General features: G+C 50.1%; 1 protein-coding gene and 1 pseudogene across 2 annotated transcripts in view; one reads left to right on the top strand and one right to left on the bottom strand.

The window, feature by feature from the left end:
* PIK3C2B (phosphatidylinositol-4-phosphate 3-kinase catalytic subunit type 2 beta) overlaps positions 1 to 26,550 on the bottom strand; it is a 39,724-nt gene that overhangs the window by 9,121 nt on the left and 4,053 nt on the right. The window contains exons 5-25 of the mRNA XM_080918022.1: positions 24,431 to 24,542; positions 24,213 to 24,292; positions 23,629 to 23,692; positions 22,096 to 22,242; positions 21,300 to 21,333; positions 20,396 to 20,591; positions 19,180 to 19,302; positions 15,394 to 15,561; positions 14,795 to 14,906; positions 13,305 to 13,447; positions 12,035 to 12,223; positions 10,714 to 10,807; positions 10,531 to 10,625; positions 9,948 to 10,128; positions 7,500 to 7,607; positions 6,797 to 6,889; positions 5,376 to 5,505; positions 4,343 to 4,479; positions 1,039 to 1,208; positions 529 to 685; positions 112 to 221 (exon numbers count right to left, since the gene is read on the bottom strand). Of these exons, the coding sequence (XP_080774148.1) occupies positions 112 to 221; positions 529 to 685; positions 1,039 to 1,208; positions 4,343 to 4,479; positions 5,376 to 5,505; positions 6,797 to 6,889; positions 7,500 to 7,607; positions 9,948 to 10,128; positions 10,531 to 10,625; positions 10,714 to 10,807; positions 12,035 to 12,223; positions 13,305 to 13,447; positions 14,795 to 14,906; positions 15,394 to 15,561; positions 19,180 to 19,302; positions 20,396 to 20,591; positions 21,300 to 21,333; positions 22,096 to 22,242; positions 23,629 to 23,692; positions 24,213 to 24,292; positions 24,431 to 24,542 (2,643 nt within the window). The remainder of the gene's footprint in view (positions 1 to 111; positions 222 to 528; positions 686 to 1,038; positions 1,209 to 4,342; positions 4,480 to 5,375; positions 5,506 to 6,796; positions 6,890 to 7,499; positions 7,608 to 9,947; positions 10,129 to 10,530; positions 10,626 to 10,713; positions 10,808 to 12,034; positions 12,224 to 13,304; positions 13,448 to 14,794; positions 14,907 to 15,393; positions 15,562 to 19,179; positions 19,303 to 20,395; positions 20,592 to 21,299; positions 21,334 to 22,095; positions 22,243 to 23,628; positions 23,693 to 24,212; positions 24,293 to 24,430; positions 24,543 to 26,550) is intronic.
* Positions 7,851 to 8,953, top strand: LOC308421598 (lysophosphatidylserine lipase ABHD12-like; annotated as a pseudogene). The gene has a single exon. The product of its transcript is annotated as a lysophosphatidylserine lipase ABHD12-like (transcript).

The following is a 26,550-nucleotide window of genomic DNA, read 5'->3' as shown; positions in this document are numbered from 1 at the left end:
CCCTGGCCCTAACGTCTGGGCTAAGCCTTTCCCACTGCCCAGCCTGCTCCTGCCAACCTGGGAGCCTATGGACTGCTTGGGTGGGTGGCACTGGTTTGTGCAGCATGTTACCTTGTGAAGTAGGTGGTGGCATTGGCCTCTGTGTCCTGAGGTCTCAGGGCATCGTACACATACTTGAGGTCCTCCAGGTCTGAGAGCTCGGGGATTCCACAGGACAACATCTGGAAGAGGAAAGGGGAGCTGCCTGTAACAGCAGCCCAGCATTGCTTCCTCTCGGCCATAAGGTTTTTTATACTAGGCTGCGTGATCCTCTGGGGTTATAGACAGATGCTGTGGGCAGAGGTTAGAGGAACTGAGAGGCTATAAGTGGCTTGCAACCACTGTCCTTGGATAGATGTCCCTAGGGAAGACAGTCAACACAGTTGGGAGAAGTGGAGCTCCAGGGATCCTCTGGAACAATCCAGGGCAGCCTTTAAGAGGGAGCCAGGCAGTAAGGAGGAAGGCTCACACAGAGATGGAGCTTCTCACCAGGCCCAGAAGGTTGAGGAAGAGGTGGGTATGCTTGCGAATGAGGTTGTAGGCTTGGCAGCAAAGGTCGACAAAATCATGGAAACGGCTGGAAGGCTTGTCACCCCCGTTGATGACATACGCCATGTCTGAAGTGAAGACAAACGGGGCACGGTCCCTGGGCCAAGGGAACATACACGGAGAAGGTCAATATGGAGAAGGAAGGTCACCTTGTAAGCCCCCTCAAGGTTTGCTTTCCTTTGCCCCTGACCATGTGTTCCGATTTGGGATCTAGTAATACTTTCTCCCAGCTCCCCACTGGTTCTCAGCTTCCTGTCGCTTTGCTTGGTCCTCAGTAAGAAAGGAGAACAGCCGATCTTTGCGCAAGGCTCTGCACAAACTTGAGCTCCTGATCAGTCTTCTGGTCTGCAGAGCTGCTCAGAATCGGTGCTCTAAGGCCCACCTGCTCTGGTCACTCTCTTGTGTCCCATCTCTGAACTACTCTGGCCCTCCACACAGGAAGCCACTTACCTCTTGATATTACCAAACATCTGTGCATGGCCCAGGAAGCGGCCAAAGTCGATATGGAACATATGGCCCGTGGTCTTCAGCATGATGTTGTCATTGTGTCTGTCACAGATGCCCAAGATGTAGGTAGCCACACAGCAGCCAGCACAAGAGTAGATGAAGTTCTCCACAGCCTGTGAAAGAGGAGGCAGGTAGTAGAACCACAGCCAGCTCTGAACCTCTTCTCTCATGTGAACTCCAACAGCACCAGCTTCATCATAGACCAAAGCACACACTTACGTACACAGAAGTGTCCTCCATGTTTTCTGCAGTAGGACAGATGGAGGGTTTATATGTCTATGTACACCCTTCATCTGAACTGTTTTTTTTTTGACTGGAGAGACAGTGGACATGAGCAAGTCGAGACAAGAAGACCTTAGTGGGCAGAAAGGCTGATGCTTAAAACCTTTCCCACGGGTCATAACCCTGACTTGAGTCTGCTGTCTACTGAGTAGCGGAACTAAAGGCACCTGACCCTTCTTCATCCACCCGTCTTCCTGCCCCCAATAACACTCCACTCCCAGAGTACTTGCTGTCAGCTAAATGCTTACCTAATTAAAATCACTGCACTCCAGAGAAGAGCTGAGGCAGCTTCACACTTCCTGTGGTGTTTTGCACTTGAAAAATCAGATCTCTCTATTTGGTAAAATGTGTTGGGGATATTTTTGGGCTCAAGGGGTATGGGATGGGCTGGGGTAAGAGCACTTGCGTCATAAGCACGAGATTCTGAGTTCGAATCCGCAGTAACAATGTAAAAAAAGAACAGCTGGGTATGGCCATGCATGCCTGTAACCCCAGTGTGGTGGGACAGAGACAGGCAGTGTCTGGGAGCTCCCTGACCTGCCAGCCCAGCTAAAACAGCAAGTGTCTAGCTCATCGACAGACCCTAGAGGAAGACACTTGATGAGCTGCTTTGGCCTGCACGCCCATGGCTGTGTGTTCTACCCCTGCTCATGTTCATGCACACACAAAAAGGAAGAGGGATCCAGGCATGGTGCCACGTGGGAGGCAGAGGCAGGCTTCTCTGTGTCTGAGGCAGCTTGGTCTACATAGTGAGTTCTAGGCCAGTCAGAGATACATAATGAGACTGTCTCAAAAGGCCAGACATCATAGAATTCAGCTTCTGTAAGGGGAAGATCATTTCTTAGAGCACACACACACACACACACACACACACACACACACACACACACACACACAATCTATGAATAAAAGATAACCACTTGAATACAAGCATAGCCTATGCAATCCCAGCTCTGACTTAACATCTCTATTAACCTGCCTGCCACGGGCATTCTTTATAGATAAGGCTCTGGAAGATCACAAAATGCTGTACTAGTGTCCACCAGTGATGACAGTTCCTTTCTCTCTGAGCAGGGCAGGTATGAACTGCAATTTATATGTGGTCCTCCTCTCTACTTGAGGGTGTCTCACTGATGAAATAGGGGTATTGTTTAGTGAATACAGTCAAATTCTTTTCTTCTGGGCATTGCTGTAAGAAACTACTAGCACAGGGTCTCACTCCTGTAATCCTAGCATTCAGGAAGCTGAGGCAGGGGGAATATGAGTTCTAGGCTTGATTGAGCTATGCTACAGAAGGAGGTCCCAAAGGGAGGTGGTATTATCAAAGTTAGCTTCCAGGTATGTGTCTGCTTGTTGGAGACACTTTCACATTTATTATGACTTGCTAGTATACTGGCACGGAGTAATTCCAATTCTAACACCTAGCTCAGTGCCCGGTATGGGAAGCATTCGGCACCTGGAAAACAAGTGAACACAAATAGCATATGGGTCTGAAGGAGGGAGCGGAGACTCATCTCCAAAGGCACTACGTTGAGTTGTACAATATGGAAGGAGCCGTTTTTAAGGCTGAGAGAAAGGAAATAGCGTTCTAGGCAAGGGACACTACCATCTAAACACGAACCGTATCCTCTACCCTTGAGCCTGGGTAAGCAGGGCACGAGGCTGGGGCAGGCTGGGTAACAAAGGCAGTGGTGCAGATGTTGGACTTATCTAGTGGGTGCCTCTGAAGAAGCTAGAGCAGAGTGTGACATGAATGACCCTGGACTTGAAAAGTCCTACATTTACCGACAGGAAACACAGAGAGCAGCCCCGGGGAGGCGAGGAGAGACAGGAAACTCAGTTTTGCCTCCGCTGAGTGTGATTACAGCAGAGATACAGTGGAGAAATCCAGCAAGCCAAGACTATAGAGGCTTCGTGGGGAAAGGGGTTATAGGAAGGGCTTTGGGGTCATCAGTGCATATATAGGGATAGAAGTCACAAAAGAGGGCGTGTTGGTCAGGACTGTGTTAGTCAGAGAGCACACACCAGCTAGGGATTAACAAGTTAAAGTCTCTGCAAAAGCAGCCAATGCTCTTAACCACGGAGCCATCTCTCCAGGGATGAAAATGTATTAGAGCCATTTAAGACCATCTGATTACATGGTCATCAATCACAGTCTGTTTATAATTTGGCTGCCTGAGCGTCTTCCTTCAGGAATAAAATGCATCAGTAACGTAAATTAGCATTTGTATTCCCTTGATGAGATCCTTTTAGAAATTAACATTCTGGTGTGTATTCATTTGTTTTTTTGAGACACAATCTGTCTAGAGAGCCCAGGCTGGCTTGAAACTCAGAGACCCATGTGCCCCTGCCTCGCCAGCACTAGGATTAAAAGTGTATGCCGCATTCCGGTATTTTTATTTTGATCTCTCCCTTTCCACTCTCACTCCCAAACGCCATTAGCTCAAAGACTACAGTCATAAAGCTGTGGACTGACCATGGATCACAACAGGCCACCAAGGCCCTACCAACCCTGGAGGCTCACTTTCTTCCTATAGCCAGGGGCCAGCCAGGCCTCTTTGCTCTCATGCTAGTCTCACCAACACCCTCCCATCTTGGCTTCTAAGTACAGCCTTGCACAGCAGCCATCTTGAATTCTCCACAGCATCACTAAGGCCCTGAGAGTTTGAGGACAACTGGCCTGGACCCATAGTTAAAATAGATATAGTCAAGCTCTCAAAAGCTGCCTCTTCTCCACCCATAAGACCCAAGGAAAGTTTCTCTGACCAATATCAAAGAAGAGTGTTAATTTACAATAGTCACCTGACCTATCTACACAAAAGCATAGGTTCTCAGAGAGCACACCCTTCCCCCAGCAAGGCTGAGCTGGCCCATCTGTGTACGTGCAGGTCCGGAGGGAGCAGAGCCATATGCCACAGTCAGGCACACAGCCTCAGCTCTGGAGCTTCTGAGTTGGCAACCCTACCTTTTCATATTCATCCTCCCCAGGGTTGTGCTTCTGAAGCCAGTCAGCCAGGGGACGGTCCTTGAAGGAGCCAGTCACCCCGTGCTCCACCTGGATCTTACGCAGCGTCTCGGCGTTGGGTATCATCTCCACCATCCCTGAGAGAGAAAGGGGTCGGGCTTATGCTCCAGAACAGAGGAAAGAAGTCTACTACAGCTGGGCTAAATGCTTCCCATGAGCTAAGCGCTAGGGCTTTTGGACAAAGTCTGCTATTAGGAGGGACACATACACACATGATGGATAATGGGCAGAGGACCACACCGACATCCCATAGTCTAGACTGGCTCCGCGCTTCCAGAGTGCATAATGTTTCCTTTTTGTTTTTTCCTCTTATCAAATTTTACTATAGAACTCTTAAATATATACAGAGCCAAAATTAAGGTGGTTTTGTTTTTGTTTTTAATTATTGCTCAATGACCACCAATACTTAGCTAACCTCCTCTCACCTCCATTTCCTAGCTAGCTTCCTGTTTCTTGCTGCTCTAGCTGGAGTACCACAAAGACAGGGTTTCACTTTGTAGCCCAGGTTGGCCTGGAGCGTCTGATCCTGCACCTCAGCTGAGAGCTGGGACCACAGGCCTGTTATCACCACCCCTTGGCTTTAGACGTGCCATCTCGTGCATAAATACTTGTATAATTATGTAATTGTAATTAGTTGTGTAAAAGTGTAACCGACAAGTATACAATAACCATGTGTGTGTCATAGCCAAGAAAAATGAACAGCAGTCCTTGAAGCCAGCCGGGTTTTTTCAACTTTCTTACAGCCATCTCTAAACTACAATTGGCTTGTTTGATCAAGATCCAAAGTCCACAGAGGTTGCCATGCCTCCTGCCTCTGTTTTGTTTTGCAACAGTCTCTCCCTTACTTTCTTTATTCCAAGCCACCCCACATCTTCTTATGGAATAACCCTGCCCTTCTATTCTCCATTGTTCCTGTTGGGAAACAGGCAGAGGCAGTGAGGGAAGGGATGCCTTGCCCCAACTCCCTGCTGACCTTTTCCTCGGCCAGTAGAGAAACAGCGGAAAATGACCATGCGCATATCCAGCCCCTCCTGCACCCAGATCTTGTTCATGATGCGAATCATCTGCAGGGTGAGCATGTCCTGGCGAAGGTCATCCCCACACTGGATAAGGAAGAGGAGCCATTAAAGTTCACTTCCACTCCCTCCTGGCACGTTCCAAACCCCACAGCCTTCCAAACTACTGTGGCAGGGAGAAGCCATAGTTCTCCAGCTTTGCACAGCTCATTCAGGGTCACGGAGCAAGAGAGGGGACACTGATCCCTGGGTGTCTGTCCCTTGCTGCGGTCCCACCCTCAACATTTCTGCATCCCCCCATTATGGCTCATTTTCTGGCAAGAAACTCCTCTGATCACTAACCCTGTTGGTGCAGCTCAGGCTGGTCTTGACCAACCATCTTCCTGCCTCAGCCTGTGAGTGCTGAATTATTTCATCACTGGGCCTTTTAAAAACGTGAATGTTTACACCGAATCAGGAACTAGCTGTAGTATACGGCAAGTGTGCACTATAAGGTTCGAGTCACAGAGTAGATTTATTTTACTTTTTGAGTGCCAGAAATTTAACTAATTAGTGAATTGCTAAGCATATGTTGTTTTTGAGCCCCAGGTAGGTGCTATTTGCCTGACCCCCCTGCAGTATACACTGTGCTGCCTGACCCCCTGCAGTATACACTGTGCTGCCTGACCCCCTGCAGCGTACACTGTGCTGCCTGACCCCCTGCAGCGTACACTCTGGCACTGTTCCTTGCCCTTCTCACCACCGTGGAAGAGCCAGTCAGAAGGGAGAACGTGAGTTCTAATCTAACCAGTACCTCGTATGAATTCTCCAGCCCCCCCCCCAGCCACACCCTCTACTAGGATATGAACATTATCTTACCCATGGCATTGTGGGAACAACCCCACCTCCCAGAAACTGCTTCCATATTCTGAGCTACCGGTCGCCTCTACTTCTCCCAACACTGATCCTCCCCTTCTGGGGCCATGCGGAATTTACCTGCTAGTCTTTCCAATACTACAAGGGTAACATGAGTGGACTGCAGATGTGGCTCAGAGGCAGAGTTATTGTCTAGTGTACTCAAGGTCCTGAGCTCAGTCCCCAGCAATGGGGGTGGGGGTAGAGAGGAGGAGGAGGAAGAGGGAGGAGGAGAATGGGAGTGGTCCAGGCCTTTCCTGCCAGTCTTGAGCATTCTCTTCTCTCACTGTTTTCATTCCCACCAGGCATGAGTAAACTATTGGTTTTGCTTCATTTTGTTTTTTGAAACAGTGTCTCATTATCTAGCCCACCTTGGCTCGGAACATAGCCTAGGTTTGCCTCATGGCAATCCCCCTGCCTCCGTGTCTTAAATGCTGAGAATTCAGGCATGTGCTGCCAAACCTGCTGAGTAGAGCGTTCTCACCTTGAAGATGACTCTGATATTCTCACCCAGTGGGTCCACATTTTGGAAGGCGAGCTTGAGGGGGGCTGCATTGGAGTTGAAGTAGGAACAGTCCTGTACAGTAGAGAGAATGAGCAACTCCTCTCAGGGTGGTCCTTGGCCAGAAAGGGAAATTACCCCCTTCACATTGACCCAAGATGCTGTCTATCTTCTTGTTGCTGGTCCAGCTCATTGTGTCTCCCAGGTTTCCCAGGGACTCAAAGTCCCTTTCCTAGATCCTCTCATCTAGGCTTAAGTTGTCAGAGCCGGTGGCTCTACCGTCTGATTACCCACCCCTTTCCCATCACTGTACGCAACCTATGAGTTTGTGACATCTGGTAAGTCTCATGTCCTACCCATTCAGAATTCTACCAAGTGCCTCAGCATTGTGAGGACGGAACGTGAAACTGACAAAAGACCCGTGCTGGACAGTGAGTTGAGGTATATGGCCCAGAGCTGCCACTCTCGACACCTTCTCCATCTTCATCCTCAGCACCCCCAGAGAGACCCAGCCTCTGACCCAACCTCCTCTGCCCTGCACACAGTTAAAGTTGTCAAGCCATGCCCATACACAGTCCAGCTGTGTGCCCTCCTCCCTCCTCTCCCAAGATAAGGTGAAGAGGCCCTCATCTTCCCCAAGTGTGCTCCAGTCTTTGAAGTTCTTCTGTGTGTAGCGGTGACTCACCCTGGGCACAATGCCCTTCACCAGCAGACTGGGGCTAAGCGGCAGACGGCACAAACCATTGAGGGCAAAGAACTGCTTCACGTCCTCCAGGCCCACACGGAGGATGCCCTTCAGAGGGAGTGGGGAAAAGCAGGGATGAGGTAAGAGGCCCAGAGGTTCCACTCAGAGCCAGGTCTCTCCAGAGGAAGGTACCTAGTTCCGTGCCTGAATAACAGGGAGAACTTCTGAGAAACTCTTGGGAAGAACAATCACCCACTTGGGTCCCAGACTTGCTCAGGGCATAAGAAGCTCACCTGAGTTTCGAGAGAGGCAAGACATCCAGGAGAACATAAGAGGGGCCTAGAATGGAGGGCAAGAACATCCCAAGGGGCACAATCCTACCTGGGCTTTGCTTAGAAAACCTGACAACCGATGAGACAATTCACAGACATGAAGCTCAAAAAGGAAGACAAAAGAGCCGGTGGTTCTGGCTAAGGAAGATACTTCTCAGTGTTTTGGGGTTCTACATTGCCATTCCATTTCTTGTCAAACTGTGTCCTGGGATACAGGCCAAACTGATATTCTTAAATTTTGTGAGGGTTCCCTATTTCATTGACTTAAAAAAAAAACCACAGGATGAAGGTTTGAATCACACCTGCAATTACTGCCTCCAGCCCGAGGATGATGTGACTATTGGAGTCTGGCACACAATCCCCTCTGTCTGGTGGAAGAGTGCCCAAGGGAAGGACCAGATGTGGTATAAGGATGCTCTGGCTTCTAACCATGCCATCATGCTATACTTGCATGGGAATGCAGGCACCAGAGGAGGCGACCACCGTGTAGAGCTGTACAAGGTGCTGAGTTCCCTTGGTTACCATGTGGTCACCTTCGACTACAGAGGTTGGGGAGACTCGACAGGAACACCATCGGAGCGAGGCATGATGTATGATGCACCCCATGTTTTTGACTGGATCAAAGCAAGAAGTGGTGATAATCCTGTGTACATTTGGGGCTATTCACTGGGCACTGGAGTTGCAACAAATCTGGTACGGCACCTCTGTGAGCAAGAGACGCCACCAGATGCCCTTATATTGGAGTCTCCGTTCACAAATATTCGTGAAGAAGCAAAAAGTCATCCGTTTTCAATGATATACTGACACTTCCCTGGCTTTGACTGGTTCTTCCTCGACCCCATAAGCAGTGGAATTAAATTTGCAAATGATTTAAATATGAAGCACATCTCCTGTCCTCTGCCCATCTTGCACGCTGAGGATGACCCAGTTGTGCCCTTCCATCTTGGCAGGAAGCTATATAACATTGCTGCACCATCTCGAAGTTTCTGAGACTTCAAAGTCCAGTTTGTCCCTTTCCACTGAGACCTTGTCTACAGATATAAATACATCTACAAAAGCCTGGAGCTTCCACGGATACTGAGGGAATTCCTAGGGAAGTCGGAACTGGAGCGCCAGCACTGAGACTGGCCTATGAAGGAGCATGAAGACCCACCTTCCTTCCCTTCTCCCCCGACAACGGTCTGGCACCCAGAAGCTCAGAGTGCCACCACCTGTGCTGCTCAGGAGCCCAGTGCATACCCCAAAAGAGGACTCAGACACTGTGGTGGCAGGCATCCCCCTGACCCTCTGGTGGCCACTGTATTTGAGTCCTTTTGGGGAAGGCTTATAGACAACAGGTGGACCCTGTACGCTGGCCATAGGGAGCCTGGGAAGGGCTCAGGAGCTTGGGACCACGCCATGCTCTCTGGCACCACCGCTTAAAACACAGGAAAATGGTTCTTTCTGCCCTTCCTGGCGTATACAGAACAGACTCCAAGTGGTTCAGTTTGTCCCCTACAGCTCATGAACCTGCTTGCCTTCCTCAGCTGTCCCTGCCTCTGTTCACCCGTCAGGGACACCAGGATCTGCACTTCCTTCCATTCTGCCCACCTGTCTGTCACCTAACCTGGCTGTAGACTGTGCATTTATTTAAGAATAAAATCTTGGTGGTGGTCAAAAAAAAAAAAAAAAAAGAAAGAAAGAAAGAAAAAGAAAACCTGACAATCAGACTTGCACATAGAAATCTCTCGAGTTTTAAATGTCAGAAAGCAGAAGTACAGCTGGTGTGTCCCTTTCTGTCATCCATCTGTCACCCATTTCAGCCCTAAGCCACAGTTTCCCACAGAGAAGAAACTGAATCTTAGCCCTCACCTGCCGAATGTGCCTAGGCAATAGAGCATGCCTAACCTTTAAGGTAAACAGCTATGTCAAAACTCTAATATTTTACAAGCTAAACAAAACACATTCATGAACTATGGCCAGCTTGGGGGAGTATCTGCAGGTTCCAGCCACCTCTTTCTAGTTTTTAAACAGCAGACAGTCATTTTCTGTCCTGCTGCGCAGGATGCCTGTGAGAAGTACACTCCTGGTTAAACAATCTTCAAGTCAGAAACAGGGACAAGGAGAGCCAGCTCACCTGGCGTGCAGATGGGGTGGCCTCTCGGACCTGCTGGGCCAGTTTGGCCAGAGTGTTGACAAGCCAGCACTGGCGGTTAAACTCCTCCCTCAGTCCCTTGCCACAGCAGCACAGCAGAGCTGCTAGCAGGTATTGGTAGCGGATGCTGAACTGAGAGTCCTTGAGGCTATCCTTTAGTAACCTGCAAGGCAGGGCAAGTGGGGGTCAGGCTACTCACTAGCCACCGGCATCAGCATCAGCATCAGCATCGAGCTAGGGAAGAAAGGGTCATATCCTACCTCTATTCAGAAAGCACCCTCCCCCATGCTTCGGGGGAAGACATAGTTTGAATATCTACCCTGTCTTTGAGCTGTATACTTCTGCCATGGGTGGGTAGGGAAGCGGAATATCAATGATACTCCCAAGAGTTATATGGGGGTGAACTGAGACCTGTCCCGAGGAAAGATCCTAAACCAAGGCCACAGGATAGGTCAGCAGCATACTGGAGTCTAATCTCTTAGCTCTTGGATCTGGCCGGCCATAGGAAAGACAGTCTTGGCCTAAGGACCTTGTTGACTTCCTTTCTTTCTTTCCGTGAATTTACCAGAAGAAGTAGTGGGTCACTCGCAGGTCAGAGATGGCTCGCTTCAGGAGAAAGCGCACCAAGGGGCTATCCAGGTAGCACTCATACTTCAGGGCCTGTTCGGAAGAGAGCAAACGTGAGGCTTTATTGACTACTGCCCCTGGGATCTTGGCTTCTGAGCACGGGAACGGCATGGCCGCACACCTGTACGAGCTGGGGCAGGTAGTCCAGCAGCTCGGCATCTGAGAGGGAGCCTATCCACTGCACCGCCATCCGCCGCACCTCCTGGTCCGGGAAGCTGTAAAAGAGTTTCCAGCCTTTGACAATCCTCACTACTGGCCGTGACTCAGATGTGAGCCGAGAAACCTTGTGCCTCAGTGCCAGAGACACAGAGCAGGAAATGTCAACCCCACCCCCACCCCCAAGATCTGCGTCTCTTCTGGAGGGACGCTCCTCCCCCATGGACACAGTCTCTCTCAGGCAGGGAGGAACAGGATAAAGACCTTTCTCATTCCTTGAACAGTTTAAAGAAAATAAAACAAAGTGCTTCACTCCACCTGAAAAGCTTTTCCTTAACTCACTGCACTGTGTTAGAAATTCAAGGAGCCTTTGAGTGGGTGAAGAATGTTTTCTGGGTAACAACATCTTCTGATACAAAGCCTGCCGGGTAAGCAATTGAGAACTGTGGGGTTTTCTATAAGCCAATAGACAGCCTGGGAAATGAGTTTTTCAGGGATTAGCAAAGACATAGCCTCAAAAAGTCTCACGGGCAGGTACAATTTAATTACCGAGATGGCAAGAAATAGACCAGGAGGCCTGGGCGCAATCTAGAGAAGACAGCTGAGGAGTCTCAGAGTGGGAGCCCTGTGACCCTGAGAACTCTTCAGAAGAAGGAAGGGCGATAAAAGTTTGGGCTATACAAGCCAGAGCATTTGTTAAAACTTTAAATGAATGTGAGTATTTTCTTATATGTAAATTTTGCCTCAAAAACAAACAAAAAAAAAAAAAAAAAAAAAGAACCAGCTCTACTAATAATGTGCATGCTACTGGAGCATGGAGGTGTATATCTTTTTTTTTTAATGATTTATTTAATTTATTATATATGAGTACACTGTAGCTGTTTTCAGACACACCAGAAGAGGGCATCAGATCCCATTATAAATGGTTGTAAGACACCATGTGGTTGCTGGGAATTGAACTCAGGACCTCTGGAAGAACAGTCAGTGCTCTTAACCACTTGAGCCATCTCTCCAGCCCAGTGATGTATATCTTTAAACCCAGCACTCAGGAGACAGTCAGGCAGATCTCTGTGAGCCCAAGGTCAACCTGAGTTCCAGGCCAGGTAGGGCTACACACTGAGACTGTCCTAAAAACAAAAACTTCTGTTTTTTTTTTTGTTTGTTTGTTTGTTTGTTTGTTTGTTTTTGTTTCCTTTTGTTTTGTCAAGTCTGGGACACTGCTTCCCAAAACTGGCCTGTCAGTGATGGTAGTGCTGGAGCTGGGACAAGCAGGAGTGACAACTCACGTGGCATGCAGGAGTCCCAGGGCATCCTGGTGGTTCATGTGGGTCCACTGGTGCAGGAGAGCATAGATGTCCGGCAGGCACGCCCACTCCCAGCTGGGTGCACTGGAGAGCACCAAGGGGAGTGAGCTCACCTCAGTGTGGCAGTAGTAACGTTTCTCCCACAACTGCTTCTTGTCAGCATCAGAGAGCCTACAGGGAGAGCGGCAGGGTGAGCCCAGGCGGGGGTGGGGCACAGAACTTCCATTCCAAGGAAACCATTCAGTGGTTTCCCAACTTTACCACACATGATCACCAAAGGGGCTTGGTGACTCTGGCGCCTAGGTCCCACACCAATGTCAGTTGAGTCAGAATGTCTAGAGAAACTAAACATTTGGAATTTCTTTTAAATGTTCACAGGTGACTAAGTTTGGAGAACGAGGTCCAAATCTCACCTTTGACCCAATCTCAGGGACATGTCTCAGGCTGAGGATGAAATCACAGGCCAATAACACCAGACCCAGGGATACCGGGAGGTTACTACTTCCTCGTACAGCCGCTAGGGGGCAGTGGGCAACACCTGTCAGCTGTTTGGTCAGCTGTGAAGTCTCTTGGGATTTCTCTTCGCTTTATAGATTCTGTAGCTAATTGGGACTCGCCTGAGATCAGGTGTCTAATGGAAGACTGGCGCTAAAGGCTAATGAAATGAAGGGTGAGGAGTGGGATGGGGGCAGGGAGGTCTGCCTCTCTTGTTCCCCACTCAGTATATGCACAGGGCTGTGCAGGGCCCAGAGAGGTGGCCAGGATGATCTCTCCTCACTCGCCCCTCCCTCTCCAGTCCTGGTGGCCACAGCAGCTCCAAGGATGAGATCAGCCTGGACTCCTGAGAGCCGCCAGCTTGCCAAGACACCTGATCCTCTTCGGAATGTGACAATGCCAGAAAAATGCAAGGGCCTTCAGTGTAGAAGGGGCAGGAGGAGAGGTGGGGGCAGGGAGGTGAGGACAGCAGCCGGCTGCCCCAGCAGGACCAGACAGTGTATCTGGGGTAGTGGCAGGTCACTCACTAGTGTGGCACCGGACATTCCTGGATCCTGTGTTCTGCCCTGCCCTGTCTACTTTCCCTGGTGTCAACTAGAGAAAGGTCTGGGGGCTGCCACCATTGCCAAGCGGTAGCGGTGTCTATTTCAGCGACAAGCACTGTGGCGAGGCCTAGATGCTAGGAGGTAAGAGGTCAGGCAGACACGGACAGACAGTGGGAAGCTTACACCACATATGGAGGTGTCCTGGGCCTCACCAGTATAGGGACTCCTTCTGCGTAATGTCTTTAAGTTTGCGCTGGTCCTCCTCCCGGAGACTGCCAAACTCATAGCGGGGGCTGAACTTGTCTCCTGGGGGGCTGGTGAACTTGATGTCAAAGGCCGAGGTGGGAAAGTCAATCTTGGGATGGGATCAAAGAAGCAGCAAGAAGAGGAAGGAGGCAGTGTCAGTGGAGGCAGCCACTTCCCGGTCCCCGGCTGTTCTCTGAGGCTGCTGCTCCTGCCTCCGTCCTCCCCTTCCCTGAGGTTCTTGGTAAAATAACCCCGATGTCTGTGGTGATCCCCCAAGTCCCAGGTGTAACCTTCAGCAAAACAATTGAAAGGAAACCATAAGAAGCCTAGTGTGGTTGGTCACTCCTGTAATCCTAAGCGCTCAGAAAGGCTGAGGCAGGAGGTTTGAGGCTGCAGGTTTGAGGTCAGCCCAATCTACACAATAAGTTCCAGGTCAGCCAGCAACCAGAGAGAGGTCCTGCCCCATCTCGTCCAAATCTTCCCCTCAAAGAAGAAACGTGGGCTGGGAGATGTGGGGATGGGTTAAAGCCTTTAATCCTAGCACTTGAGGGGGAGAGGGAGGCGAGTCTCTGCGAGTTTGAGGCTACAAAGCAAGTTCCAAGACAGCCAGGGCTGTTAGACAGAGAAACCCTGTCTCAAAAAACAAAGTGAATCAAATATAAATAATAGATGGATGGGGAAAATGGGGAAGGGAGGAAAAGGCTGAGTTGAGATGCTCAAGGAAGACAGGATAAGCACCACTTCAAAACCCTGAACAGCTACTGTTAGGGCAAGCCACTGACAGTGCCCAGGCTGGATCTGGGAACCTCCTAGTGTGGTTCTTGAGGTATCCCAGGTCTGCAGGGATCTGGGAGCACACCTTGAGTGCTGGCTCTATTAACTCTAGGGCCTGTGATCACCTGCTTTGTCCTCCTAAAATGGGCCTCAGAGCTGGAAGATACGGTTCTCCAAGGGGTTCTGTTCACACACTCAGTGAGTGCAAAGTGCACCCGCCACATACTGGGCAGAGTCACAGGAGAAACCACCTGCTAATGGAGTTCCATTCTGAATCTTTCTTCTTCATTGTCTGTGGGTTTTGCCATCTCCTACTCCACACCACAGCATCTCATGGGCTTGCATAATGGTTATCAGAACCAGGATGGAGCCAGCTCCTCTCCCACCCTCCCTTCAAGGAGGACAGTCACCCTTGTGTGACTAGTGGGAGTGCTTTTCCTTGGGCCCCAGCCTAGAAGGATGAGGTCTCAAAGCAAGGGGAGCCATGAGTCTCAGACCTATCTTCAGAGGATGCCGTGAAATTGAGGATGTGGAGGTGGGGATGCTCAAACTCTTCCTTACACTGAGATGCTTGTCGTATCTCACCCCATGCCCAGAGTTCCTAGCCAGAGCCCAATGAAAGCCTTGGAGCTGACTCTGGTGCCTCGTGATAGGTGAATGTGAGACGTAGGCTGGGTCTCACCTGCAGGATGACACTGTCTGGCTGGTGGAAATTAGGTGCGCTCCAACGGGCACTGGAGTTTTCCTGTGTGGCTGGCCACAAGCCCAGAAGCTTTCGGCCACAGGTCAAGACTCTAAGGCAGAAGGAGGGTAAGATGAGCCAACAGCCAGTGCCTACGCTGTGGGTTTCTCTTCTGCTCTCTTATCCCCAAACCTTTTCTAGATGAAGCTTCTTCCCCACTTCCTTGGCTTATCCCCATAAGCCACCCACGGGTCTTACTTCAAGCTCTAGGATACCACTTCATGACCAGAGTGACCCTTTAGTAGGGATGTCTCCAAAAGAGGTAGAGAGGCCTGGGTAGATGACCTCTGAAGTCCTTCTGATGATAGAACTTGTTACAAGGACAGTGCTTTCCCATGCCCCCTCCCCCACCTACATCAATAATCCTGGTCACCAGCTCTGTGCAATGGCTTCTCTACTGGGACAGGGGCCTCTGGGTTTCACAGGGATCTCCATGTGTCCAATCCTTCTCAGGGAGGACCAAATATAACAACCAGGCTTTATCTCCATCCCCTTATTCCCTTCTAAGGCTAGAAACTGCTCCCCAGGAGCTCACGTACTGCCTGAAGTTGAAGAGAGGAGTAGTGACCCAACCCAGGGCTTCAGGTACCCGCTTCTGCTTATTAGCTTCGGAGGAACCCCCAGGAGGGGGAATGGGCAGGGCGTAGAGTGTGGCACACAGCAGGGTCTCCCGAGGCAGCCTGTTCACCTGCACCGGAAAGCAAATCCTAAGAAACAAGGGGACCAAAGTCAACAACCTTCTGGGGTTGTGTGTATGGGGGGAGGGGGTGTCAAGTACAAGCAGAGAACCAGCGTTCCACTAGAGTGTCACATATGTCCCTAGGTATGCCTCCCAGGGTACCAGAACAAGTTCCAGGAGCCCTTAGCGTACTCAGTTTGCTGGCCCCCCAACAACCTACTCATCTGTCTGTGTCCCTCTCCTGGCCCCAGCAGGGGCATACTCCAAAGCAGGCTCAAAGTCATAGGAAGAAAGAGAAGGAGCTCTTCAGAGTTCCCTAAGAGTGAGAAAGGCAACAGGCAAGGCCAAGGCATGCATAAGCCGAGAACACTCAAAGCCAGATGCTCTTCATGGTCTGCCCTGACTGGACTACACCCAGCCACACCCTCTGAGTTCAGAGTAAGGAGATTTGGGTGTGGGGAGGTGGAGGAGAGAGCTGGGGGGTAGAGAAAAGAGAGCCAGGACCCACCCAGTTACCTTTCCGGGAAGCTGTCCCTAGGCCAAAGTCCACACTGCCACACCCTCCTGGCTGGTCCAAGGCCCAGCTGCTTCTACACCCAAAGGGCCCAGAGACAGGGCCGCCACCCCCAAGGTCAGAGGTCATAGATAAGCCAGCCTCCCTCTTCACTGCCCCTCACTCCTGGGGGAAGTCTCCACTCAAAGAAGGCACTCAGCAGCCTCAGACTGGCACAATCCTGCTCTGCCCCAGCTGCTTCTACCCTGGGGGCCCCACAGCTATAATTAGGGCCCCTTCTGCAGCCAGTGGATATGCTAGGCTGGGTTTGGCTGGAGGTGACAGAACACCACTGCTGGGCCTATTTTGAGAGCAAGCTGATCCCATGTCCTACTACAGTGGGAGGGAGAAGCAGCTGACCCCATAGGCAGGGAGAGGAGTTGGTCTGGTCATCCAACAAAGAAGAGCTGACTTGTGGTATGGCCATAATCCCAGCTCTTGGTAGGCTGAGACAGGACTGCTGGACTTTCAAGGTCAACATAAGGAAGAAGGAAAAAAATGAAAGGTAGGAAGAAAGGAAGAAAGGAAGAAAGGAAGCGGAAAGAGGAAGAAAGGAGGCAAGCAAAGTATCTGACTGAAACTGTAACAAAGAAGCAGGCACGGCCTCCCCTTTCTCAAGTCTCAGTATATTTGGGATTCCAAAATGACCTTCCTAACCCTCTGTCTGGGCTTGGTCAAGGAAACCACTACTTCTGAAGAGTCGACTCTTCTGGCCTCTCTGTGAGGCCTTCTCCAACATTATAACGCTGGGGCTACCTCCTTCAGGGGATGCGCTGGGTCCCTGCTTGGCTGCCCACAATGTCGGGCAACTGAACTGTCGGCTCGGCACTTGGCATGCTCACCAGGAGAAGGGGGCCTACAGTTTGGGTTCTTTCTGCTATGTGACTTTAGTTATTATACTGGAACTGGCCAGTGTGACACAGATAACATTCTCACACAAATATCCCCTGTGAGTTAGTCACTGCCAGCCACCTAGAACAGAGAAACAGGAACTGAGAAGGTAAGAGCTCAGATGCTAAGATGAAGACGGTAAAGGAGAAAGCATTTATTTGCCAAGCAGTCGACATTGGGCCAAGTTTGCTCTCTCTGTCGCTCTGTCTCTCTGTCTTGTCTTATCTCATTATTTAGTTTAGGCTGGTCTTAAACTCATAATAATCCTCTTGCTTTAACCTTCTAAGTGCTGGATTATAGGTGTGGCCCACCATGCTCAGTTATTCAAGTACTTTCCTACTTATTGGTTTGTTTCATCTTTGTGCTACTGATGAGTATAGGCAGATACTCTACCACCAAGCAAGTTGTTTTCTTAGTGTCCTACCAACTCTTCCAAGTCTTGTAGGGCACTCTGAGAACAGCCTTCATTCCAAGCCGTGTGTCTCCAGTACCAGCTACTGAGGATGGCTGGCTCAAAGCTGAGTGCAGAACTTCAGCATGTGGTGTCTTTTCCCACAAGCCTTGGCCTGCATTAAGAAGGGCTAAGAGGCCATGTGGTGGTGCAGGTCTTTAATCCCAGCACCCGGGAGGCAGAAGCAGGTGGATCTCTGTGAGTTCAAGACCATCCTGGTCTACAGAGTGAGTTTCAGGACATCCAAGGCTACAGAGAGAACCACCTTCCACAGGGCCTGGCCCTATGTAAGAAGGTAGAGATCTCAAACCTAGTGTGGAAGGACACCCATGTGGGAGGCTAGGCTGTGTCCATACCTCAAACTCTGCCAGGGAACAGGTTCGGTGGTTAGTGAGGATGGAGAATCTCAGTGCAGACTCTTGACTCCCAGGATTATCCAGAACCCAGGTCTCACTATGTAGTCCAATCTGCCCTCAGACTCACAGCAGTTCTGCTTCAGCTTTCTGAATCACAGACCCGAGCAACATAGTCTGCTTCTCAGGGACTATTTAATGCCACTACCTTGTCCTCAGGGGGTGGGAAGTTCTCCTACCCTCGTGTTTGTTGGTGGCAGTTGGAATGACCTAAGTATGAAGAACAGGCTATGCCTTCCCTCTTGTCCCTGTATAAAACAATCTACCCAGACCCTTCGACTACTTATCGACCTCCCATGGACACTCTTCCGTCTCTATCTACAGTCTACACTCTGAAGTCACATTTGCTGCTTTGCAAATGAGGACACAGACGCAGTAACCTAGGGGAAGTGAAGCTGGGGTGGGGGTGGGGACAAACCTGCAATACCACCCTTACCGTCCCCTCCCCTCGTTTCTCTCCTGTTTTGTTTAGCTGAAGCTTTCCTTCCTGAAATCAAATTATTGTTAGTAAGTGGTACTTGATGTCTCCTTGGGCTGGTAGTTATTGTATTTATAACCTGCCCGTCTCCCACCCGCCTCAAGATTAAGCTGGTGTCCTCAAGTCTCAGTTTGAGAAGCTAAGGCAAGCTAGAGAGAGCGTGAGATTACCAAGAGACCAGAAACAGAGCCTTATTCCTTGGCTCCACTCTCCCTCTCCTAGACAACCACCCTGCACTATCCATAATGGACAAGCCACGCCCTCCCCTCTGCCCTATCTATTTCGTAGGTATTGAGATGGAATCTCTTGAGTGGCCTAGAATTTGCTATGTGACCCAGGGCAGCCTCAAAATTGCAGCCATTTTCTTGCCTCTTCCTCCCAAGTGCTGAGATTCTAGATTTGGTTGTATGCTGTTCTAGGGCTGAAACCCAGGGCCTCATATATGCTGGTCAAGCACTCTGTTTAGAGCAATGTTTAGCCCCCTCTGCCTATTCTAAGAGAATGTTAGGAAGAAGGGAAGCAATTAAAAAAAAGATCTGAAGATCAGTTAAATTTTTCTCTTTGAGAGAGGCAAGAGAAAAACAAAGAAAGGTATTTTTAAAATCAGCAAGTGATGTTTACAATGACCTCTTTTAGATTATGAAGAACCTTTATGGGTACTTCTGGTTGGATGTTCCTAATAACTTGAAAGAATTAGGAAATGACTCAAGAAGCTGGGTAACCTATCTGGATAAGGATAGTTCTGGAATCTGATTTAACCCAGGTTTGTGCTCAATCCCAGGGCTGAATACTGCTCCAGGGTATCCTTGAAGTAAAAAGCAGGTTAGTTGTGGCCATCCAGGAGCTTAGAGAGGGCTTACTGCTGGTCCCAGATGATTAGGTGGAACAGGTACTTGGAGAAGTGAGCCCGTCGGGTCTGCAGGGGGCTGCAAAGTTCCTTGCCACCGTGGCTGAGGGAGCAGGAGAGGTAGAAATCTTCATAGCTACAAGACAACCAGAGCAGGTCAGTATATCTTGCCCAGTAAACCTTGCCCTTAAGACCAACCTCAGCCACCCTGATGCCAACTTCCATTTCCCTCTGGGAGATTTCTCTTGATCTCTGGAGGATGCAACATGGGGTCAGGGTGAGGACAACCAAGCCAGGCTTGAGAAAGCGTACTTAGAAACAGCAACTTGACTGGGATCCCTGGACCCCTGAGTTTTAGGCCCATGCTGAATACAAGAGGTTTTATTTGTTTGTTGTGGTCGTTTTGTTTTTCTTTGTCATTTCATGTTAATGGCTGTCTAGCCTCTTCCTTATAGTCAGTTCCGGCCTATCCAGTGCAGCACACAGGCACACACTGGTGTGTGTGTAGGCAAGGAGGGTGGGGGAGGAAAACGACATATGCTGCTGTGAATACCAGCACATGGGGGTCCCTGTGGCTCATGACAGGTGCCTGACAGAAGAGGTCAGAGAAGGCCCCTGTTTCCCAGGCTGCCTCCTTTGTTCCATGCCAATCGCTCAGAGGAATACATTAAAGGAGAAACAAAGAGAGAAGGGGAAGGGAGGAAGGGGAGAGGGGGGAGGGGCCGGTAAGGGTGGGATGGGGCCAAATGCCTATTCCCCCAGGCCCTAGGACTCTGGGGACCCAGAAGAAGAGCTGAGGACTACCAAATGGATGTCCTCCTCCACCCATCCTGCAAGGGAACCCCAGACAAAGGGTCACCCCTCCCCACCACCCTCATTGTGTATCTGCAGGGGAGTGCAGCCATTGGCCTGGCCCACACTCTATCTGGGAACTGGCCATCTGTCCCTTGTCTCCCTCAGCTGGCTTTGGATCTGGAAGGGGCAGAGAGTCTGAGACAACCAGGACTAGGGGGCTGGCAGGTGCTTATCTATCTCCTAGGGGACTTTCTCTCTCTGAGATGGAGACAGCCTAAGGTCCCCTCCCAGTACTAGACTCATCCCCTTAGCCCCATGGCACCAGAATGTTGCACAAGAACAACCATCCTGAGATGTAGGAACACAGTTAGGAAGGAAGCCACCAGGCAGCGGAGCTCCTCCCCCTTCTCCCAGGCCCCCCAGCTCTGACTCACCTGGTAGCCCAGATGATTGGAATGCGGTGCGTGCCATAGACAGTGAAGGCCAGGGCCCCAGAGAAGTGGCAGGCCTCTTGAACCAAATCATGCTTTCGGCTCCCAGGCACTGCTGTCTGGAAGTCTGCATTGAATGTGCTACAGTACAGCTCCACCAAGTCCAAGATGGCTGCTGTCAAGGCTTCTACCGCCTTCTCTGCGTAGCGGGGAGGTCAGAAAGGAAACTCATTAGGACTCAATAGGGGCCATTCTGTTGCCATGACACTAGCAGTATGGGACAGCTTGGGACAGGGATCCCCGAATGTCAGCCAATTTCTAATAGCTGTGACAGAGCTTATCCATGTGTGGAGAGATGGGATACAGGAGAGGGAGCTAATCAAGAGATGCCTGGCTTTAAATGTGGGCGGTGTACAGACACTCGCATTATTTAGTGTTATCATTTTATCTTTTAAAAAGTCATTTTCTAGGGATATAGTGGTAAGAGCACTCACTGTTCTTCCAGAGGACTCAGGTTTGATTCCCAGTACCCCCAGGGCAGCTCACAACTCTAACTCCCATTCCAGGGGTGGGGGTCCAACACCCTCTTCTGATTTTTGTGGGTATCAGGCACACATGTGGCACACAGACTTATATACAGGCAAAACACCCATATGAATAAAATAAAAACAGATTTTTTTAAAGAAAGTTTTTTTTTTTTTTGACAAAACACAAAACCAAAAAACAGTGTTTGGCAAGCTTGTACATCTCCAGTACCATGCACATGTGGATGGTACTAGACACACACACACACACACACACACACACACACACACACACACACACACGGCCAAGAAGGAAGAAGAATGTGGGTTGAGTTGGTAGCTGGCAGTTTCCTACCTCTGGGACAAAGAAGGAGCACCCTTACCTCGGTTTTCCCTCACAGCCAACACACTTGGATCCTGTTGGGGAAAGGAAGATCTAGAGTCAGACAGAGCCCCAGTCCATTTTTATGGCCAGTTGGTAGGGCTTTTCACAGCTGTGCTCATCTGGGCCAGGCAGGGCTGAAATGTGAGGAGCAGAGATTCCCCAGGGAGAGGGAGGGAGTGACTGTCTGAACCAGAGCCACAGGGTGGGTGGAGTGAGCAGATAAAAAAGTCATGCTCACCCTAAGAAAGAGCCCTGCAAGGCTCGGGGTATAGGATCTGTGGTGCTAGCTCGCCTGACTTTACTCCGCACAGATGCACCATAGAGTCTCTGAATCCCTGGCTCTGGGGGCCCCCCTCCCTACTTGGTTTTGCTCCCTCATAGATAAGCAAACTGTCAGGCAAAGCCTTTCTGGCCTTGGCTCATGTGGTTATTCCCATGAGGCTGAAGCTAGCCCAACCTCTATGCTAAGGAGAACAGGCTTGGTATCCATTTCCCAGGAGCTCCTGTGTCTAAACTGCTTACACACAAATGATGGAAGCAAAGAACCTTTCATTTATCTATCTATTTATTTATTTTTAATTTGTCCTGAGACAGGGTCCTACTGTGTAGCCCAGGCTGTCCTGGAACTTACTATGTAAAACAGCCTGGCCTAACAGAGATCAGCTGCCTCCCAAACTCCAGCTGCTAGGAGAGCCTTTTAGTAAACTGGCCACCAAAATTACGTGGCAACCCACAGACCAGTTACCCGAGAACGCCACTGTCCCTTCCTCATGCTAACACCTGGGCCCCCGTACCTTCTGGATTTTTGGCTGCATGCGTGACGGGCAGGGAGGCAGCTGGTTGAGAGCGCTCGTGATCTCAGGAGTCTCCACAGCTGCCAGAGCATTACAGATGGCCTTGACAGACTGGACCACCCTGTCAGCCTTCAGTGGGAAATCCCCCTGTGGGAGGCCATACAGTGAGGCAAGTGATTCAGCTCTCTGCCTCCCCCCAGCCCAGTCCTAAAGGCCGTGAAGGATCTAATGACTCTGAGGAGGAATTTGAGGAACCACACTTTATTTGCTTTGAGTGGGCCACATCCATACTCCCCAGTCTGTGGGCCACAGCTGGGCAGGAACCTTTTATTCTCAGTCTGCAGTGAAGTCTATTTCTGCTACATAAGCACACACAGGTCTCCACCAGAGGAAATCAGTTGGCAAGGAACAGTGAGAGAAACACAGTGAGGCCCTCACTTGCTTGTGCAGACTTCTCATAACGGCAGAATGTCCAGGCCAAGCCTCACTCTTACCTCCTCACCACACTTTGGCTCCCAGTGCTTTTTCATCAGGAAGCTCTGTCTGACCATGACTGCTTGTGTCAATTCAGATTAGGGACTAGGACACCCACTCCTTCACAAAGCGTCCCCATCCCAACAACCCATCCCCACCCCCGTGTTCATCCTTGTAGCTTCAGATGAACATTCCATTTCTCTAACCACACAAGCTCCCTGAGGCTAAAGCAATTCTTAGGCTATGCCCCTCACCTCTACCCAACCCCCAAACTAGCCCAGAACGCTAAGAAATGCTCTAAGAACACTCATCAGTGCCCCTGATGTTGTAGAAGCTTCTACAGAATAGATTCTAGCCATGCGTGAAGGGTGAGCTAGACTTAGCGCCTCAGAGGAGAGAATCTGTAATTGAAAACTGGTCTGAGGAGACCGAATTGTTATTTGGCTTGGCTTTTTGAGACAGGGTCTCACTATATAGCTCTGGCTGGCCTGGAACTCACTGGGTAGGCCTTGAACTCAGAGATCTGCCTGCTTCTGCCTCCCAAGTGCTGAGATTAGAGTTGTGTGCCACCAGGCCTGCCAAGGGTTTCAAATTTTGAAGAACACTTTCAAAGAACTCTGCTTTAGCTTCAAGGTATTTGGGTACATGGTTCCAAGGCTGGTGCTTCCGTGTAGGTCCAAGAGGAAAAGGATCTAGTTTCGGGACTTGCCACTTTCCTGAGGGTATGATATCTAATTCACAGACTCAACAGAACATCTTAAGACAGTGTTCCTGGGCATTTTTGACAGGGGAAAAAAAAAAAAAAAAGGCCTGGGCCACAACCCTTAGCTTGGAGATGTTCTACTCCAGAAACAGCAATCGGAGCCCACATCTTGACTTTCACAGAAGGACAGAATGCCTTCTTACACAATTGCCAGCTGCCCCATAGCCAGATGTTGCTTTACTTGCCCAGAGCCAGGGGAATAAAAAGAGGTGTCACCGACAGCCTGCCATCTGATTGCAGGAAAGAAAGGAGCTTCCAGTAGGTCCAGTCTGGTCAGTCTCAGGGCGTATACTCACGTCAGCCAGCAGGAAGGCGTCCACCTCATTGTGGTAAGTGTCAAACAGAAGACTCAAGGCCTGCCTGGGGACATGGGGTGAGAAAAATCATAAGAGAGATCACAAAAAAATTCATTGCCCTGGGAGACCCATGCTCTTCCTTCCTTCTCCTCTGTTCAAGGATCAGATTGTTGTGAAAGACTTCCCACTCTTTCTATGCCCCCATGAGGAAGGAAAAGAGGCCCTTTCCATGTAGCTACACCTAAAAAAGGACAGAAAAGGTACTGGGACAGTGGTTCTCAACCTGTGGGTCTCAAACAGCCATAGAGATTGCACATCAGAAATGTGCTGTTAAGACTTGTAACAAAGTAGCAAAATTACAGTTAACAAAGTAGCAATGAAATAACTGTATGGCTGGGGGGGTGTCACTGCAGCATAAGGAACTGTATTAAAGGAGAGAAAGGAGATGTATCCTGGGACAGCAGCATCCCTGACAAGTTTCAAGACGTTGATGAGAAGCTGTCTTCCTAGCTGGAAGCTGGAAATGTATCTGTTATCCCTCACAGCTCCTGCTTGGACTCCCTCTAGGTGGTACCCACTCTCACCTGCTGATGGTCTGCTTGACTGGCCTCTCTTGAAGATGGATGAGGTAGTTCAAGGTGGAAGGGCTCTGGTCATCATTCACCTGAGTGAGTGAGGGGTGCCCTGGTCAGGCAGGGATGATGTCCTTTCCTCACCCCACCCCCTTAACATGTTCTGCATCAACCTCTGCCCATTCTACCTGCCCAGGTATATACAATGGTCAGCCATTTCCAACACATACCGTCCGGGCCAGGTCACTCCGGATAGACTTCTGCTCCATCAGCTGTAGCCGGATGTTGATGTCAAACTTGCGGCAATATTGGATATACTCATGGCTTCCCAAGGCATGCTTACTGGTGGGGTAGGGGACGAGACCATTAGTGCCTTAGGCACTCAGTGGGAGGAGGGTGGGTACTTTAGCTTGGGGGAGACAACCAGGGAGGAAGGAAGGGAAGGCAGAGGGGAGAAGGGGGAAAGGCCTATGTTGTAAGCCCTTCACTCATGGGAATGTCATGGTCTTTCTGAATAAAAGCCACCCTTGGGTTGTACAAATAATGACTCACTGGCTCATTCCCAGGATGCTGGGAAGAGTTGGGGTACAGAGGGACTCCTTAGGGAGTGGTTGCTTTGTTTTGTTTTTAAAGATTTATTTATTTATTTCATGTATATGAACACACTGTAACTGTCTTCATGCACACCAGAAAAGGGCATCGGATCCCATGACAGATGGTTGTGAGCCACCTTGTAGTTACTGGGATTTGAACTCAGGACCTCTGGAAGAGCAGTCAGTGTTCTTAACCACTGAGTCATCTCTCCAGCCCAGGGGTGGTTGTTTAAATCCCATTTTCTTGGTTTTGACAACCAAGAAAAGATTGGCTGACTGACACAGACTCAAGTGTCCGATCCTCTTTTTGTGCGACTCCTAAGGTGCTGAGGACAGATGAAGCAATGTGGCCAAAGTTCCAGAACTATTATCCAGAAACAAGTTCCATTCCCCCCTCCCCCATGGCCCTGATTAAGAATGCCCTGGGAGTCTTCATACTTTCTAAAACGTACCAGTAGTTTTCTCACTGTACCCACACGGAAGACCCTTAGCTCCTAGGAGACAGCCTGCTGATCCCTCTGCCTCCCAACCCTCTTTCCCTCCCTCCACATCACACCTCAATCTGAAAGGAAACCCACAAGAAAGGGCTGAACCAGCACCGTTCTGGGCCAGTGCTGCAGGCCCTAGCATCTGAGTAGCAGAAGCCGGAAAAGGACTTCCTGCCTCGGCAGAGGTGGGAATCTGGACTAGAATGGAGGGGAACAGGAGGGAGGAGGGAGCAAAAACTTGTGGAAGTACAAGACCAGCCCAGACTTAGAGGCTCTCCACATCCTGAGGGACCCCAGCACCTGCAATATGAGCTCTGACCAGTTAAGATTAAAGTAAAAGTGTGGGGAGGCTAGACTGTAGGCGGGGCGGGCCTGCAGGAGGGTCTGTGAGGAAGGAAGAGCGAGGGCAGTGTAGAGAGGGGGAGGTAGCAGGAAACCCAGCCTCCCCTAGGACTGTCTCAAGGTTCTTATCACTGAGCTGCCTGCATCCTGGCGCAGCACTCCCCTTCAGTATCGGCCCCTCCAGCTCAGTGAAACAATCCTGAGGGCGTCCTTGGGAACTAGCAATTTTCTGGAAACTCCAGAGGGCCCTTTCCACCCAGGACCTAGCACTATGCTGTTACTGCAGGGTAGACAAGTAGAACCAGGGAGTCACGGCCCCAGTGACTTCAACTTATTTGTTAAAAGGCTTCAGCTGTGTAACACAAGTTGGGGTGAGGGTGAGGGGGGGTTTGTGATCCCAAGGACCATTGCCTGGTGTCACATCATTGGGAATATTCCACTTGACATGTCCTACTACCTCTGGGACTCCAAGGCTCCCGGATTGGGAGTCTGCAGGGAAAATATAGCATCTGTGTACTTGGGAGTCCCAGAAGTCCTCTGGGGTTGGTCCTTTGTTGTCAATATCCATTGACTGCTCATGAGGTCCTCCTTACTCTAATCCCCATCCCCTCTGTCCATCTGTCCGTCCGTCCACCCACCCACCCGTCTCTACCTCTCTCTGTCTCTGTGTGCATGTGCACACACACAGATGGGACCCAGGGCTTCACCTATGCTAGGCCTCATCTCATACCACATCCACAACACTGAAGAGCAGGCTTCACATTTAATCAATGGAAAGCCAGAACTGAGTTTAAACTGTGTTCTCCACAGTCTGATTTACCCAAAATAGGCCTGGGCCCAGCACTAGCACTTCCAGGAGACCCTGGGCCAGACCCCTCCTTGCCCTTCTGTCAAGAAAGGAACCATTAGTACTGACTATCAACTCTG

The sequence above is a fragment of the Micromys minutus genome, assembly GCF_963924665.1.
Source record: "Micromys minutus genome assembly, chromosome: 6".
In the NCBI taxonomy this organism is placed as follows: Eukaryota; Metazoa; Chordata; class Mammalia; order Rodentia; family Muridae; genus Micromys; species Micromys minutus.
Note: the sequence above shows the minus strand (reverse complement) of the source record. Positions and strands in the feature narration are given on the sequence as shown.